The sequence below is a fragment of the Rhinopithecus roxellana genome, chromosome 15, assembly GCF_007565055.1.
Source record: "Rhinopithecus roxellana isolate Shanxi Qingling chromosome 15, ASM756505v1, whole genome shotgun sequence".
NCBI lineage: Eukaryota > Metazoa > Chordata > Mammalia > Primates > Cercopithecidae > Rhinopithecus > Rhinopithecus roxellana.
Window position 1 is genome coordinate 53,583,471 of NC_044563.1, and position 19,204 is coordinate 53,602,674.

Genomic DNA, 19,204 nt, shown 5'->3' on the forward strand with positions numbered 1-19,204 from the left:
TACCTTTGTGTGTGATACTTAGGATTCAGTTGTTTAAAGAAGCCTTTCTGGCCAGGCGCGGTGGCTCAAGCCTGTAATCCCAGCACTTTGGGAGGCTGAGACGGGCGGATCACGAGGTCAGGAGATCGAGACCATCCTGGCTAACACGGTGAAACCCCGTCTCTACTAAAAAATACAAAAATCTAGCCGGGCGAGGTGGCGGGCGCCTGTAGTCCCAGCTATTCAGGAGGCTGAGGCAGGAGAATGGCATAAACCCGGGAGGCGGAGCTTGCAGTGAGCTGAGATCCGGCCACTGTACTCCAGCCTGGGCGACAGAGCGAGACTCCGTCTCAAAAAAAAACAAACAAACAAACAAACAAACAAAAAAAAGAAACCTTTCTGGAGTACTATGAGGCGTATTAAGTAACGGTTATATGTTACCTAGTATTTTGTAGTGTTTCTTTGATCTGTTACTTTGGGTTTGCGAAAAGATGTTAAGCCTCCAAATAAATTTTTGTAAGTTTCAGTTTTGTTAATTAAATTATAGAAATGTGGGGAGAAATAGAAACTTGAACAGTACTTTTAAGATACTTTAAGGATCTAAGGTTATTTCTTGGTTTGAGTATGAAAAATATTTTTTGTATAACCTTGTTTGCTCATAAAACTGACAGACTTGTTTTGTACTAAAACTTGGCTATTGAGAATCCTCAAGGAATGAGTCATTCAGAAAAGCCAAGTTTCTGAAATAACTGAGGAATTTTCTCTTTAGGCACCAATTTTTTCTAAATTCCAATGGAAGTGTTCCTAAAATGGATTACTTACTTTCCTGTCTTCCTCAGTGAGCCAGTAAAAAAGATTCCGCTCTTTCTTTCTCAGTTAGTCGAGGTTCTTCCTGTGAGTATCAGGGATTGTTCTCCTCTGTATGGCAGCATTTTCAAAGCCTGCCACTGACTATGTGAAGTATTTTTGTTATTATTGTTGTTGTTGTTTTGAGATGAGGTCTCAGACTGTTGCCGGGGCTGGAGTGCAGTGGTGCAATCATGGCTTACTACCATCTTAATCCCCCAGGCCCAAGCGGTCCTCCTACCTCAGCCTCCCAAGTAACTGAGACTACAGGCAGGCACCACTGTGCCTGTCTAATTTTTTAAAGTGTATTTTTTGTAGAGATGGGATCTCACTCTGTTGCCTAAGCTGGTCTTGAACTCCTAGGCCCAAGCAGTCCTGCCTGGACCAACCAAAGTGCTAGGTCCAGATGTGAACCACTGTGCCCAGCCAATGTGGAGTATTCTTTACCTTTGTGTAGAAGGTCTCCAGATTGCTATGCCTTTGAGTTCCTGTGACTGCTTTTTATGTTTTTTGTTTGTTGGTTGGTTGGTTGAGACAGTCTTGCTGTGTCACCCAGGCTAGAGCACAGTGGCGTGATCTCGGCTCACTGCAACCTCTGCCTCAGCCTCCCGAGTATCTGGGACTATAGGTGTGTACCACCATACCGGGCTAATTTTTGTATTTTTTAGTAGAGACCAGGTTTCACCACATTGGTCAGGCTGGTCTCAAACTCCTGACCTCAGGTGATTCGCCCATCTCAGCCTCCCAAAGTGCTGGGATTACAGGACTTGAGACACTGCGCCTGGCCTCTTTATGCATTTTTTAAATCTCTTCTTGCTGTCCGTTTGTGTTGTCTGTGGCCTGCCTGTGGCTAACAATTCCTTTCACGTTTCCTTTTTTGTTGATTCTGATTAAATGCTAGTTATTTCAGTTACATGTGAAAGAAAAAGATAGTCTATTAGTCTTCTCTTAGTGGTGTATATGGGCCGTAATGTATGAACTTTATAATTTTGGGATACTCAGAGTCTTATAAAATATTTGGTTTTAGAATGTGTGTTAAAATATTTATGTACTTGGAGGTGATGGGTGGAATCTGAAAAATTGGGTGAAAGTGTTTGCTTTTATTTTTGGCCCCTTCTCTGGCCCTCATGTACTCTACTTAGGAACCCGTTTGCTGTGAGACAGTATAAGTAAGTGACACTGGAAACCTATTTGAGGCACATAGTGACAATACTTAACCACTTCTTGCTATTTACTTTCCTTTTTTCTTTTTACTCCCCTACCCACTTTCACTTTTTTGGACTTTGTTTGCACGGCTGTATTATTCTTCCTTTGTACTCTCTCCTTTATTAGCGTTTGGTAATGTTAGGAACTTTGATAAGCCTTGCAGTTTTAAAGCAGCGAAAGCTGCTGGGCCCTTTTGTAATGTTTAGCATTAGTTAAGTATTAAAAGTAATTCCCACTAGGTGTGTGATTTTTTAAAAATCCGATACAGTTATTTTCATAAGATTTACACTGCTGTTTCTTGTAGCATTTGACCAGTTCTAACTTGGGCAATCATATTTAGCCGTTAAATTTTCTCCTCCCTCTCCACCTCCCCTTCCCCACCCTCGTTTCCTTTGGATTTTTCACTTCCTTTCTTTGTTTACTGCACTCATGTTCATAGTTGCCTACATTCATGTGGAATAAATGTTTCACGTCCGTGATTCTTGGTTCCTAGGAGATAAAAATTTTATGCAGTAATGTTATTGATCAGATTTTATTGGTTTTCTGTAATGTGCTCTGTGCAGCACCTCTAGGCATGTTGCTGTCAGATTAAATGTATATTTTAATAACTTTCTGAGACTGCTAATTTAGAGCTTGAATATTTAATCAGTCCACATCATAAGGCAAGTTGTTAACTGAATACTTTGTATTATAGCCAGAATACTTGAATTTGAGAAGGGTCGTATTTGGGACATCCCTAGTAATGCATAGAGACAATCTATACTCCACCAAACTTGGCAGAGATATGCATATAAGAATTTGTTGTATTGATTCCAAGGCCAACATTTTGCATTAAGCATATATTTTCCTACCTTTCTATTATAAATTCACTTTTTATTACCTGCAGTCCTACACTGCAAACATCTACACTGTGTGTAACCTTTTGCTTACACCCATAATCAAAATGAAAGAAGCATAACCTTGAAGTTGCTGGATTGTATCAGTCTGACTAGCAACAGCTTTTGTGGTTCACTAATGGAAATAGTCTCAGATTTTTGTTCGGAAGGGCTGCAATTGGGGACCTCAGTAGTGGATGGATTGCTGCTGCTCAGAATATTCCTTCAGGCGAAGGAAGTACACTGCTTGTGCCATGTGGAGTCCATTGGCCCATCAGTTTACTGACAGAGACTTCCTAAAGATCATTTCTGCCCTTTTTTGCTGTTTGTTTATTCAGTCTCTATTTGTCTACTTTTTCTCCTTTTTTGTTCGTTCATTACAATTGAGGTCATATTTCAAGATAAGTTTATACTGATTGCTTTGTATTCCCCTAGCAACGTGGGTAACATCATTATGCACTAGCCTAGAGTGTGTGTACCTGTTTGTTAAATCACCACAAAAATGTTATAGAAAAGGGAAGAAAATATAGTACTAAAGAGAGAGCATGAAGACCTAGGTTCTAGTCCTGGCTCATCCACTGACTAATTGTGTAACTTGTGGAAAGTCACTAAATCTGTCTGGGCCTTAACTTCCTTATCTTTGAAATGAAGAGGTTGGACTGGTTAATGTCTAAGTGTGTTCCTGAATACAATTATTTGTGCCCCTGTGTGTAGTTAAAACACTCAACTGATTTTCAGTATTCTTAGTATTTGGGGGATTAGGGAGGGATTTGATACAGCATTTGCTTACTGTGCCATTTTAATACTATAAGAGGATGTGTGTTCTTGGAATTGTTGAATATGCAAATATTTTGAAAACTGTGGTTTTCTTTTTCAGGACAGTGGCTTTGTACATATTCATACTCCAGTAATCACATCCAATGACTCTGAGGGAGCTGGAGAACTTTTTCAACTTGAAGTAAGTTTTGCTTCCCATCTTGAGGGGCACATTGCTGTTTAATATTTTTCCTCTGAGGGTCTGAAATTTAATAATAGTTTTGTGGACAGAAGACTATGAGCAGCACCTGAAATTGTCAATAAAAATCCTTGAAAAACTTACATAGACAATTCAAACCAGTCTGATTTCCGGTATTACCAGCCATCTTACACTGTGACAGGTAAGAGTGAATTTTTGGGTTTTTTAAATTTTTTAATTTTTTTGAGACGGAGTCTCACTCTGTGGCCAGACTGGAGTGCAGTGGTGTGATCTCAGCTCACTGCAACCTCTGCCTCCCGGATTTAAGCGATTCTCCTGCCTCAACCTCCCAAGTAGCTGGGACTATAGGCGTGTGCCACAACGCCCAGCTAATTTTTGTGTTTTTAGTAGAGACGGGGTTTCTCTGTGTTGGCCAGGATGTTCTCGATCTCTTAACCTTGTACTCCGCCCACGTCAGCCTCCTGAAGTGCTGGGATTACAGGCGTGAGCCACCACGCCTGGCCAAGAGTGAATTTTTAATTTAGCACTCTATTTACTTTTCTTAAGTTATAGTGAATTGGTGAACTAGAGAAATTTGAAGAGGTAAATGAGGATTTTAAGCTCTTTTATGCAGATTCAATCCACAGTTAATATTTGTGGACCTAAATCATATTTTAAAAGATAAATAAAAATAGAAGAGTATACATGTGAATATCATTTTTTCAAAGTCTTTAAAAAATACATTTTTTCATAAGAATGATTTACGTTCTCTTCATCCCATGAAGGCCCTTTAATTTGTCTAGCAATCATTTTTTGTGTTCCTTGTATATGTCAGGCATTGTCAGCCTGCCCTTACTGCAGATATTTTTTAAGTTATCAGTCTTTCTTATTGGAGACAGTCAAAAACCTTGCAGTTACCAGTTTGATAGCTATTTAAAATCATTGACTGGTTGTATAATAATGGACAGAGAGAATAGTATGATCATGAGTGGTGCTTTGGTACTTCTTTTATTTGTTTACTGATTTCTTTATCTTTAAGATGTCAGGATTCTTGTTTATATATTTGGTTGATTCTATCAAATGACAAAATTTGTATGTAACTACTTTCTCTGGTTCAGTGCTTTCTGACTCTTTTTTTTTCTTTTTCTTTTTTTTTTTTTTTTTTTTTGAGACGGAGTCTCGCTCTGTCGCCCAGGCTGGAGTGCAGTGGCGTGATCTCGACTAACTGCAAGCTCCGCCCCCTGGGTTCACGCCATTCTCCTGCCTCAGCTTCCCGTGTACCTGGGACTACAGGCGCCCACCACCACCACGCCTGGCTAATTTTTTTTTTGTATTTTTAGTAGAGATGGGATTTCACCGTGTTAGCCAGGATGGTCTCAATCTCCTGACCTCCTGATCCTCCCGTCTCAGCCTCCCAAAGTGCTGGGATTACAGGTGTGAGCCACCGCGCCCGGCCCTTTCTGACTCTTAATAATGGTGGTGCTTCTTTGTATTATTGAACAAAGTGTTCTCTGGGAGAAGTTGTCCTGATATGTTGAAGTCATTCAGAATGGTAATCAAATGCTGTCTTCATTATACGTGACTGGAAAAAATCTTGATGTTGATCAGCATTCTGCAAAAAGCAGAATAAAAATGCCCTGTTGAACATTTAGAGTGGGGGTATTAGCATTTGTATATATGAGTTCAAAGAAGGAAGCAGATGACAAAATAACCATATGTAAACTCTGGAAAACATTCTCTTCTAGGTGTTTATTTTCTCTTGGCACTTTAATTTTCTGCATATTGAAGCCAAGAATTACTCACTGTAAATACTTTTCTAAATCCCTTAGTCTAAACCACTGAATATTCAATAAATGACTGGGGAAAAAAAGGTATAATTTAAAGGAGTCTTTATGAATAAAAAGGAATTAATGAAGAGACCAAGATACATAGATATATATATATGTATCTTGGCCTCTAAATAACCTAAGACAAGTTACCAGATAAGTGTGAATAAATAGGAAGAGGAAAAAAATACATTTCTGAAGCTAAACAAATGAGAAGTGTACTATGTTCATATTATTTCAGAGCCAGGGAAAGGAATTTGTGGGATTAAATTTGCCTGTGCAGAGTACCAGAAAGAGAAATTCTTGAATTCATTGATCCTAGGCTCCTACAGTCAGGATCTAGCTCAGGTTTCAGCTGATCTGTGCTATCTGGCTTTTATGCTGTGTTGACCTACTGTCTTTGTTGCTCTCAGAAGTTCAACTACAAAGACTTGTCTTCTGTCCCTGCCAATCCTCTATCCTTTGAAAGCAGAGCTCCTTCTTATCCCACCTCGCATACTTCACTTCCAAGATTCATTGTGTTGATTTCCTCCTGGCTGCCTGTAGAAGCATAGGAATTTGAATTTTGGTACCCCTTTTAGGAGGAGGTGGGCTTTCATATTTAAATTCTTGCTTCTTGTAATGGTGCACATTTTTTCTCTGACAGAAGTGAAGTGTCATTAAGTACTGTGTTTACAGATAAGAGGGCAGCTTTAAGAGGTCACCTTGAAAAAACACAGTAAGAACATGCACTTCTAATATTCTGTTGAGAAGTGAATGCATGCCCTGTCATTTTACTTTTCCTTTCCCTCATCTCCATTTCCTGCTTTAAGACTTTAATATTTGTTAAGATTTGAGGACTACTGAATACATCGTAAGAAGTTTCCTTCAAGGCATTTGTTATTAACGGACATTTGGTGCCATCTGTGTTCAAGATGCTATGCTATAAAGATGTAGTTGAGGTTCTATCCTGTCAAGCCAGTGAGTTGGCAGCAGTTGATGAGGGAAGGAGCATACTTTTCATTTACTCTTGATGTTATTTATCCTACAAAATTCCTTGTTTGTACACTTTTTCCCTTTTGTCCTAAGGCCCTGGCTGAGTTCCCAAAATTAGGTTTGGTCTTTGTAATTTGGAACAATAAGTTTGTCTTTGAGGAGATAAAAAGAGATTAAGGCAAGAATTATAGGTTGTGGCTGTCAAAGACAAAATTACTACAAATTTAGTTTAAAGATCTTAATTGACTTTCATTTGCCATTCAAGAATCAGGCAGCACTTCATTCTATAAAACAGAAGAGGCTAGTTTTATAGACAGAAAAAGGCTGAGGAAAGCAGAAACAAAAAACAAAAAACTATTGGTCTTTACAAAGTTATTTTTCTTGTGAAGGTTAAAGCAAAGGGGACTTCCTTATGCTGGCTAAAACTGTTCTCTTTGGTGATGTGGCTGTTATTCCTCTTCTGACTTCTCAGAAGGTGATATAAAGATCTTAGTTTTTGGCTTGGTAGCGATGCACAACTGTATACAGTTCCATGGTTTTCAGTATGACTAGAAGTTGATGGGAAATAAGGTGGAATTGCTTTATGTAGACATTTGAGGATATAGTGTTACCAGTTATAGGTGGTATGGAATCTAGAGGAAAATGAGGTAGGTCACTGAGGATTGACTTGGTCAGAAAAACCTTCAGAATGAATATGTGACCTGACTGTACCTTAGGGAGAATATTCCAGGTAAGAACAACAATGTAAGAAGAATCAGAGAATTAAAATGAGGTATAGACAATATACATTCTTCTTGTCTTCACATGGCACATACTCTAAAACCAACCACATAATTGGACATAAAACATTCTTCAACAAATGTAAAACAACTGAAAGCGTACCAGACACACTCTCAGACCACAGCATAATATAGAAGTCAACACAATGAAAATCATTCAAAATCATATAATTACAGGGAAACTAAACAACATGTTCCTGAATAACTTTTGGGTAAATAATGAATTTAAGACAGACATCATAAAGTTTTTTTGAAAATAATGAGAACAAAGATAGAACATACCAGAATCTCTAGGACACAAGTAAGGCAGTGTTCAGAGGGAAAATCATAGCACTAAATGCCCACATCAAAAAGTTAGAAAGATTTCAAATTAACAACCTAACTTCACAATGGAAAGAATTAGAGAAGAACAAATCAACCCCAAAGCTAGCAGAAGATGAGAAATAACAAAAATCAGAGCTGAACTGAAGGAAGCTGAGACACAAAAAAACATTCAAAATATCAGCACGTCCAGGAGTTGGTTTTTTGAAAAAATTGGTAAGATAGGCCACTAGCTAGACTAATTAAGAAGAAAAGAGAGAAGATCAAATAAACACAATTAGAAATGACAAAGGGAATGTTACTACTGACCCCACAGACATAAACAACCATCAGAAACTACTACGAACACCTCTAAATTGCTGGAAACATACACCCTCTGAAGACTGAGCCAGGAAAACATTGATTCTCTGAACAGACTAATAACAAACTCCAAAACTGAATAAGTAATAAATAGCCTACCAACCAAAGCAGCCCAGGACCTGATGGATTCATAGCGGAATTCTGCCAGATGTACAATGAAGAGTTGGTACCATTCTAATAGTAACTGTTCCAAAAAATTGTGGAGGGGGGACTTATCCTCAACTCATTCTGTGAGGCCAGCATCATCTTGATACCAAAACCTGGGAGAGACACAACAAAAAAAGAAAATATCAGGCCAGTAAGCTTGATGAACATTGATGCAGAAATCCTCAACAAAATACTTGCAAACTGAATCCAGCAGCACATCAGAAATTTAATCCACTATGAAGTAGGCTTCACTACTGGGATGCAAGTTTGCTTCAGCATACAAAAATCAATCAGTGTGATTCATCATATAAACATGATTGTCTCAATAGATGGAGAAAAGACTTTTGATATAATTCAGCATTCTTTCATGTTAAAAACTCTCGATAAACTAGATATTAAAGGAACATACCTGAACATAATAAGAGCCGTCTATGACAAACCCACAGCCAACATTATACCGAATGGGCAAAAGCTGGAAGCATTCCTCTTGAAAACCAGCAGAAGACAAGGATGCCCTCACTACTCTTCAACATAGTATTGAAGTCCTAGCCACAGCATTCAGGCAAGAAAAATAAAGCGCATCTAAATAGGAAGAGAGAAAGTCAAACCATCTCTCTTTGCAGACGACAGGATTCTATATCTAGAGAAAACCACAGCCTTGGCCCAAAAGCTCCTTCAACTAGTAAATAACTTAAGCAAAGTTGCAGGATACAAAATCAGTATACAAAAATCACTAGCATTCCTATATACAAACAACAACCAAACTGAGAGCCAAAGCAGAAAGTCAGTCCCGTTCACAGTTGACACACACACCTCTAGGAATACACTTTACCAGGGAGGTGAAAGAGCTCTACATGAGAATTATAAAACACTGCTCAAAGAAATCAGAGAAGATACAAACAAATGGAAAAATATCCCATGCTCATGAATAGGAAGAATCAATATCATTAAAAAGGTTGTACTACCCAAAGCAAATTACAGATTGAATGCTGTTCATAGCAAACTACCAACAACATTCCTCACAGAACTAGAAAAAATTATTTTAACATTTATATGGAACCAAAAAAGAGCCCGGATAGCCAAGGCAATCCTAAGCAAAAGGAACAAAGCTGGAAGAATCATGTTACCCAACTATACTACAAGGCTATACTCCCAAAACAGCGTGGTACTGGTACAAAAACAGGCACATAGACCAATGGAACAAAATAAAGAGCCCAGAAATAAGGCCACACATCTATGACAGACAGTCTGATCTTCCACAAAGCTGACAAAAACAAGCAATGAGGAAAAGACTCCCTATTTAATAAATGGTGCTGGGACAACTGACTAGCCATATGCAGATGATTGAAGCTGGACCTCTTCCTTACATCATGTACAAAAGTCAAGTCAAGATGGATTAAAGAGACTTAAATGTAAAACCCAAAACTATAAAAACCCTGGGAGACAACCTAGACAATACCATTCTGGCAGAGATTTCATGACAGACATCAAAAGCAATTGCAACAAAAACAAAACTTGACAAATTGGATCTAATTAAACTTCAGAGCTTCTGCACTGCAAAAGAATCTGTCAACAGAATAAACACACAACCTACAGAATGGAAGAAAATATTTGCAAACTATGCATGTGACAAAGGTCTCATATCCAGGATCTATAAGGAACTTATTTAGAAGAGAAAAACAGCCCCATTAAAAAGTAGGCAAATGGCTAGGCATGGTGGCACATGCCTGTAATCCCAGCACTTTGGGAGGCTGAGGTGGGTGGATCACTTGAGGTCAGGAGTTCGAGACCAGCCTGACCAACATGATGAAACCCTGTCTCTACTAAAACTACAAAAATTAGCCGGGCGTGGTGGCACATGCCTGTAATCGCAGCTACTCAGGAGGCTGAGGCAGAAGAATCGCTTGAACCCAGGGGGCGCAGGTTGCAGTGAGCTGAGATCATGCCACTGCACTCCATCCTGGGCAACAGAGCGAGACTTTGTCTCAAAAAAGAAAAAAAAGGGGGGTGTGCAAAGGACATGAACAGACACTTCTTAAAAGAAGACATACATGAGGCCAACAAGCATATGAAAAAAAGCTCAGTATCACTGATCATTAGAGAAATGCAAATCAAAACCACAATGAGATACCATCTCACACCAGTCAATGGCGATAATTAAAAAACAACAACAAAAAAATAACAGTGCTGGCCAGGTTACAGAGAAAAGGGAACCCTTATATGCTATTGGAGGGAGTTCAACCGTTGTGGAAAGCAGTATGGTGATTTTTCAAAGAGCTAAAAGCAGAAATACCATTTGACCCAGCAATCCCATTACTGGGTATATATGCAGAGGAATATAAAGCATTTTATCAGTGTGAAGCCTGAAAATTGTGAACCCCAAAGTTGACAGGTCTCAGTCAATTTAGGAAGTTGATTTTGCCGAAGTTGAGGATGCGTGCCTGTGACACAGCCTCAGGAGGTCCTGACAACATGTGCCCAAGGTGGTCCGAGCGCAGCTTGGTTTTATACATTTTACGGAGACATGAGACATCAATCAGTATATGTAAGATGAACATTGGTTTGATCCAGAAAGGTGGGACAACTCAAAGTGGGGTGGGGGCTTCCACGTCATAGGTAGATAAGAGACTAGTGGTTGTGTTCTTTTTGAGTTTCTGATTAGCCTCACCAAAGGAGGCAATCAAATATGCATTTATCTCAGTGAGCAGAGGGATGACTTTGAATAGAATGAGAGGCAGTTTGCCCAAGCAGTTCCCGGCTTGACTTTTCCCTTTAGCTTAGTGATTTTGGGGCCCCAAGATGTATTTTCCTTTCACACCATAAAGACACATGCACGCGAATGTTCATTGCCTCACTGTTCACAATAGCAAAGATACTGAGTCAATCTAAGTGCCCATCAATGACAGACTTTATAAAGAAAATGTGGTACACATACACCATAGAATATTATGCAGCCATGAAAAGGAATGAGATCATGTCTTGGGGGAACATGGATGGAACTGGAGGCCATCATCCTTAGCAAACTAATGCAGGAACAGAAAACCAAATACTGCATGTTCTCACTTATAAGTGGGAGCTAAATGATAAGAACTTATGAACACAAAGAAAGAAACAGCAGACACTGGTGTCTACCTGAGGTGGGAGGATGGGAGGAGGGAGAGGCGCAGAAAAGATAACTATTGGGTCCTGAGCTTAATACCTGGGTGGTGAAATAATGTGTACAACAAACCCCCATGACACATGTGTATGTAACAGACCTTCACATGTATCCCCAAACCTAAAATAAAAAATAAAATAAAATGAAGTGTAGGGGTTTTTATTAGACTCTGGGTGGAGAAATGGATGAGAAGGTTCATATTGGTGAATCATAGGAAATAAAGTTAGATAGCATTAGGAATGAGATGGAGCAGGGTTGTTTTTGGTGTTTTGTTTTGTTTTGTTTTGTTTCGTTTTGTTTTGACACAAAGTCTCTTATTTCCCAGGCTGGAGTGCAGTGGCATAATCTCGGCTCACTGCAGCCTCCACCTCCCGGGTAAAGCAATTCTCCTGCCTCAGCCTCTCGAATAGCTGGGATTTCAGGTGCCTGCCACCATGCCCAGCTAATTTTTGTATTTTTAGTAGAGACGGGATTTCACCATTGTGGCCAGGCTGGTCTCAAACTCCTGACCTCAGGTGATCCACCTGCCTCGGCCTCCCAAAGTGCTGGGATTACAGGCATGAGCCACCCCACCCGGCCTGGAGCAGAGTTTTTTAAAAACTTTTATTGGAACATATCTCACATACCATAAAATATGAAAGTGTAGTCATGTGCCACATAGCAACATTGCAATGACAGATCACAACATATACCATGGTGATACCGTAAGATTATAATACTGTATTTTTACTGTACCATTTCCATATTTAGATATGTTTACATACACACATGCTTACCATTGTATTACAGTTGCCAAAGTATTCAGTAGTATCAGTAACATGTTATACAGGTTTGTAGCCTGGGGGTAGTAGGATATACCGGGTCTGTGCGTAAATAGACTCTGTGATGTTTGCACAACAGTGAAATTACCTAGTGATGCATTTCTCAGAACGTGTCCCCCTCAAGCAATACACAACTGTGTATAGTTCCTTGATTTTCTGTATGTTCACAGGGTTGTACAGCCAATCACCACGATCTAATTTGAGGACATTTTCATCACCCCAAAAATAAACTGTACCCAGTAGCAGCCCCTTGCCATTCCTACCCTTAGCTCTAGGTAACCACAAATCTGCTTTCTGTGGATTTGCCTCTTCTGAAACTTTTCATATAAATGGAATTGTACGATGTACGGTCTTTTGTGTTTGGCTTCTTTCACTTAGTATAAAGTTTTTGAGGTTCATCCCTGTTGTAGTATGTATCAGTACTTCATTCCTTTTTATATCCAGCTGGTCCATTTTCTGGATGTATCATGTTTTGTTTATTGATTTATCACTTAATGGACATTTGTATTGTTTCTGCATAACCATTAACCTGTTTCATTATGAATAATGCTGCTATGAACATTTTTGAAAAGTTTTTGTGTGGATGAATTTATGATTTAGTTTCTCTTGGGTAAAATTTCTGGGTCATGATGTAACCCTTAAGTTCAACGTTTTAAAAAACTGCCAAGCTGTTTTTCGAAGTGGCCGCAGCGTTTTGAGTCTTCTGCTTTCCCTGCATCCTAGCCAATCAGTTTCTTTGATTATAAATAATACTAACGAATGTAAAGTGGTATATTATTGTGTCTTTGATTTGCATTTCCCTAATGACTATCAAAAGACAAAATTACAACAAATTTTTTAAAATTTAAATTTCTTCATTTAACAATTCTAGAATGGGCTAACGCTTCATTCTGTAAAATAGAATGCATTCCTGTGAGCTGACCAGAGGAGCTTGGTTTTATAGACAGAAAATGACTGAAGGAAATATAAACAAAGAACAAGAAGTAGATTGGTCACTTTAACTTTCCTTGTAAGGCACAAGGTGGGAACAGGGAAACAGAACAATAGGAAAATAACTCATTGGTTAACATCAGGTCACTTCAGGTGACATTTTGTTGTAAGGATTAAAGGTGGAGGGAACTTTGTTATCGTGCTGATTGAAAGTGGCCTGCTTGAGAAATTCAGCCATCTCCCTCTCCTGATTTCTAGGAATGCCAGATAATAACTCAGTTTCAGTTTGATGGTATGGAACTTTAGTGTGAGTGCCTCCATTACTGCACTATGCCTAATGCAGTAGCTTAGCCTAAAACAGTGGCTTATTTAACATGACTAAGGATGTTGAACATCTTTTATGTACGTATTGACCATTTATTTCTCTTCTTTGGAAAAATGTTCTATTTAAGTCTTTCGCCCATTTTTTAATTGGGTTGTCTTTTTGTTGTTGAGACTGTAGGAGTTATTTTATATATTCTAGATACAAGTCTTTCTCCTCTCCTCCCTCCCACCCCCTACCAATGTGAAGCCTCTAATGCTGCCACTTAGGGGGAATAGCCTCGAGTATGCCCACAATAAGGATGGCGCTGGTTTTGGTAGAGCTTTCTTTGGCTGTCTTTTCCCCTGACCACACCCGCCTCTTAAGCTCCATTACTCGCAGATTGATTGTACTATTGTTTTCAGCGTCCTGGGGCATAAATAGCTTTACAAACTGATCCAATCAAATTTATACTCCTTTGTGAACATAGTTTTCAAGGGCAGTGTTTGAGATTTGTTCTGACCCCAAAAGGGCTCTTCCCAGGTGTTTCTGTTTCTTTCCAGCATACAAGGAAATCTACAGTTTAGCCTTTATTGCCAATGAATCTTTCAGTCTGCCTTTCATCACAACCACCATTCTGGAGAGCACCCTTCAGTTTGGACTTTTACATACTTTGTTGCAATGAAGTCAGTTCCTTTGGGTAATGATTTGGAGCTCCGTTTTATGGCCTGCTTCTCTGCCCAGTCAATGTTGGAGCCAGGCTCCAGTGCTGGCGGAAGGGACAATGGATCATTCTTACTACAGATATCCTGATTTAGGAGCTGAGTGTTCAGTGGAGCAAGAGGCAGCAGCCCAGGTTTCTTGGCTTGTCTCTCCTGGCATGGAACCCACACACCAGGATCTGGGGCAAAAGCAGTCAGGACCCTAGTGTACTCAGCAGCACCATGCCCAAGGTGGAGCCTCCATCCCCCATTAGGGCTGGAGCTGAAGAAGGGAGGCTCTGCCTCTTAGCCACACTTGCCCAGAACTTAGCCTCAGCTGCAGGTGGCTGAGAGAAGGGGCAGAAATGCCTGCATGCTGCGCCTCTTGCTAGAGCCCTGTGATCTTGGCTATAATTGGAGGCGTAGAGTTTGTGTCATACCAAGCTGCAAGGGGAAAGGAGGAAGAGGGCTCTGTTTCAGACACTATAAACTCTCCTTGTCCTCACTGAGCTTTAGTAGATTTTTTTGAATAGGTGTTTCTTCATTTGCTGTATACCCTTGAAACCATTTCTAGAGTCTTTAAATGGTTGGATTAAAAAAAATTTTTTTTTAAATAACTTTTACCCATTTCACTGAGGAATGGGTCTGAGGAGCTCCCTACACTGTCATGTCAGAAGGGAGGAGGAAAAACAGATTAGTCACCTCTTGGCTACTTTTTACCACCACGATCCTCAATTTCCTCACTGGTAAAATGTGAACAACACTATTCTTAAAGGTTGTAAGGATTAAGTGAAATGACATATATGAAAACTTCATATTGCTAATCCAAAATAGGTAAAACAGTATGCAAAAGCAGGCTGATGTAAGCACTAGCATTTCTCTTTTCTAAACTGTTGTGCATTCTAGAAATAACACAAAGTTACTAGACCTCAGGAATTCTGATACTTATAAATTTTTATGACTAAGTTATAGCACACATCATTTTGGTTGTGCTGGATGGTTTCACTTTTTGATTACTCTTCCCTATTTTCTTTTAAACTTCTTTAGATGATATGTGGGCTAACCTAGGTCAAACCTCTTCTCAAAACAACTTTTTTCTAGCTAACATTAATAAACTTCCCTTGTTCCAACTCCTGTTAAACTTGTATTCAGTTGCTATAGCCTGGTTTTATTTTTTGTTTTTGAGTCACAGTTTTGCTGTCACCCAGGCTGGAGTGCATGCATTTGCACTGTCATCGCTCACTGCAGCCTCAAACTCCTGGGCTCAAGCAGTCCTCACACCTCAACCTCCTGTGTAGCTGGGACTGCAGGCACACACCACCACTCCTGGCTAATTTAATTTTTAGTAGAGACAAAGTCATTATGTTGCCTAGGCTGGTCTCAAACTCTTGGACTCAGGCGATCCTCCCATCTCAGCCTCCCAAAATGCTGGAATTACAGGCGTGAACCACCGTGCCTGGCCTACTATAGCTTGTTTTAACATTCAGTTGTTCATCAGTGGTTTCTTACTTACCAGTTTTGGTTCCCTGTGTAAATTGTAAGTTCCTTTCAGGGAAGACCTGTGTCCTCCACACTACCTGGAACACTTAAATATTTATTATTTTCTAAGGGCTATTTTAGCTTTGTAGAAGTTTAAGCCTTAAGACTAGTCTGGTCATATGTTCATAAATAACACATGATGTTCATGTTTATTAGCTACCACACCCGGCTAATTTTTGTATTTTTAGTAGAATCGGGGTTTCGCCATTTTGACTGATCTCAAACTCCTGACGTTAGGTGATCTGCCTGCCTCAGCCTCCCAAAATGCTGGGATTACAGGCCTGAACCACCATACCTGGCTTATATCTATCTGCTTTGTTCATTTATCAGTACCTCTTACTGCTTCTGCCTCATTCTTTTAAAAGTACATGCTGTTTCAGTGTATCAATACATGTATTTTAATGTATTTAACCTATTATTTTACTGATGGAGAATTCATTGGCTTTTTTTTTTTCCTGTTACATGCTAGTATGCACAAGTTAGTATTGAGCCCTCTGTTGAGAATTTGGAATTAAAACTTGTTTTTAAATTAAAATGAGCTGGTTCTCAAGAAATGTACAGTTTCTGAGTTCTTTTTTTTTTCTTTTAGCTCAAGAGATCCTCCCACTTTAGCCTCCCAGGTAGCTGGCAGCTAGTACTATGGGTGTGCACCACCACACCTGGCTAATTTTTAAATTTTTTGTGGAGACAGAGTCTTGCTATGTTGTCTAGTCTGTTCTCTTATTCCTGGGCTCAAGCAGTCCTCCCACCACAGCCTCCCAAAGTACTGAGAATGACAGGCATGAGCCACCATACCCAGCCAAGAAATGTATAGTGTTTATCCAGAAGATGAAGCTAACACGTGAAATTGTAGACAGAATAATTAAATGTTTAATTGGCTTTTACCTTTTTTAAGGGTAATTATACAGAATATACAAAATTGTTACGTCAAGTAGTGCTTCATTTTTTATAAGTGCTCTAGGAGAGATTTCTGACAAGGAGAAACTAGGTACGGGAGTGCTCAGAGATGTCCATAGGACAAAGCAATGTGTATGATCCTTGTTTATATTTCCATCTTTGATTTTTGTCCCAACTTTGTCATTTTCTACTTCCAGAATTATCCAGATTCATACCAGCTACCTTTCAGAAAGGTAAATTGGTAAGTTTGAGGCAGAGTGACCTATAGTGAGAAGCAAGGAGATAGTGAATTATTGATGTATATCACTTACCTAATGCAATAATTTATTCCTTTTATCAGTTAATATCAATTGACTACATGGTGTGTGCTGGAGGAAAAGTGGTGAACACGGAAGTCTTTTTCCTTGTCAAATGTATATCCTTGTAGAAGAGGAGACAATAAATATAAAAGTAAAATAGAGAATATGTTAAGTATTGTGGTAACTGTCCAAAGATAGCTTCCTAGTGCACTATGCTTCCCAGTACCGACATCTTTCTGTTGTCCTCACCCACAGTTAAAGAGTGGACTGGTTCTATGTAATCTGTAGCACATGGTGGAAATTAAATTTCCTTGCCTTTGGTTTTTTGGAATGGTTCTGGGGGAAGCCAGCATCTGTATGAGAGGTACTGTGCATTCTCTATCAGTAAATCATCAATGAGTTCTCCATCAGTAAAAGAATAGGTTGAATACATTAAAATACTGTGAGACCTCAAACTATTTGTGTGGGAAGGCTGCATGATAAGACAGAGATGCCTGGCTATGCTTCAGCTGTTTCAGCCATCCCAGCTAAGGCACTGGACTTGTGATTAAAGAGGTTATCTTGTATATCTAGCTGAGTCTAGCCTTCAGGTGACTTCGGTGCCAGCAGCCATTTGACTGAAACCACATGAGAGACTCCATACAAGAGCCACTCAGCTGAGGCTGGGCAATCCATAGAATTGTGAAAGATAGCAGTAGATTATCATTTTAAGCTGCTAAATTTTAGGATGATTTGTTATTCACCAATAGATAATCAGAACAGATGGTGATTTGTATTGCAAAGAAAAGTAAATTGGGAAAAGGGTTAGGGAGAGAGAGATTCTAGTTTAAATTGGATGGTCAAGGAAAGCTTTACTGAGAAGATGTTCGAAAAGCATGACAAGACCAGGTGCAGTGGCTCACACCTGTAATCCCAGCACTTTAGGAGGCCAAGGCAGGCATATATATCACTTGAGGCCAGGAGATCAAGACCAGTCTGGCCAACATGACAGAACCCCATCTCTACTAAAAATACAAAAATTAGCTGGCCACGGTGGCATGCACAACTGTAATCCCAGCTGTTTGGGAGGCCGAGGCACAAGAATTGCTTAAACCCAGGAGGCGGAGGTTGCAGTGAGCTGAGATCACACCACTGCACTACGGTCTGGGTGACAGAGCAAAACTCTGTCTCAAAAAAAAAAAAAAAAAAAAAAAAAACAAAAGGAAAAAGCATGACGGACATATGAGAGTAAGTAATATTGATACCTGGGAAAGAACATTTCAGTCAGAAGGAACAGCAAGTACAGAGATTCTGTGGCTGGAGCAACCTAAGGTTTTCAATAAATAATCATGAAGGCAGATATGGATGGAGCATAGGAAGAAAGGAAGATTAGTGGGAACTGAGGTTAAGCGTAGAGGTTGGGAGTAAGTGCAAATTATATATGTTAGTTATATGTTAGTGATGTTCATTTTTATGAGGTATAACACTTTTGTAAAAAAAATTGTAATAACTCCTTTCCCAAATATAAATAATATATATAATGAAATATAGATAATATAAACTTTTTATACACTTAATTTGAAAAATAGAGTGCTTCCAACTTAATATAAAAAAGAAAAGTAATATAATCAGTGTATTTTATTATGTAAATACTGTGTCTAGAAGAATGTAACTAGCCTTTATATAGAGATATAAAGAACTGCTGACTTTGACCACTATAAATTAGGACTTAAACGGGTGTGTTATATTGGTGACTCACATATCACGAACAGTTTGCTATTCGTGGTGAGAATACTGGAGTGCAGTGGCATGATCTCAGCTCACTGAGATCCTTCGCCTCCCGGGTTCAAGCGATGCTCCTGCCTCAGCCTTCTGAGTAGCTGGGATTATAGGCGCCCGCCACCACACTCAGCTAATTTTTTGTATTTTAGTAGAGACGGAGTTTCGCTATATTGGCCAGGCTGGTCTCGAACTCCTGACATCAGGTGATCTGCCTGCCTCAGCCTCCCAAGTGAGCTACTGCGCTGAGCCGGTAACTCATTCTTGGTAAGAGCTCCGCATCAAAGTATTAGCTTTCCCTTGATTTACATGGAAGATGCATTCTGGAAAATTCAGAGCATATTAAAATAATATAATTTACCTAATTCACTAACATGAATGTTCCATGGCATATTTGAAACTTGGGGTAGTACCCACTAAATTTCAGTAGCTCTCCCCAGTTGTGACAACCAGAAACACTCCCTCTAGGAACCTCAGTAAAGGACTTTTTAGGGCATTATAAAAAGCTGTGAGTCTTTGGACAAAAAGTTCT

General features: G+C 39.4%; 1 protein-coding gene across 9 annotated transcripts in view; it reads left to right on the forward strand.

The window, feature by feature from the left end:
• NARS2 (asparaginyl-tRNA synthetase 2, mitochondrial) overlaps positions 1 to 19,204 on the forward strand; it is a 138,456-nt gene that overhangs the window by 15,683 nt on the left and 103,569 nt on the right. For all 9 annotated transcript variants that reach the window (XR_004053689.1, XR_004053690.1, XR_004053691.1 and 6 more), the window contains exon 5: positions 3,784 to 3,864. Coding sequence is in view for 6 of the 9 variants with exons in the window: in XM_030918482.1 (XP_030774342.1) it covers positions 3,784 to 3,864 (81 nt within the window). In the remaining 3 variants the exon portion in view is untranslated. The remainder of the gene's footprint in view (positions 1 to 3,783; positions 3,865 to 19,204) is intronic.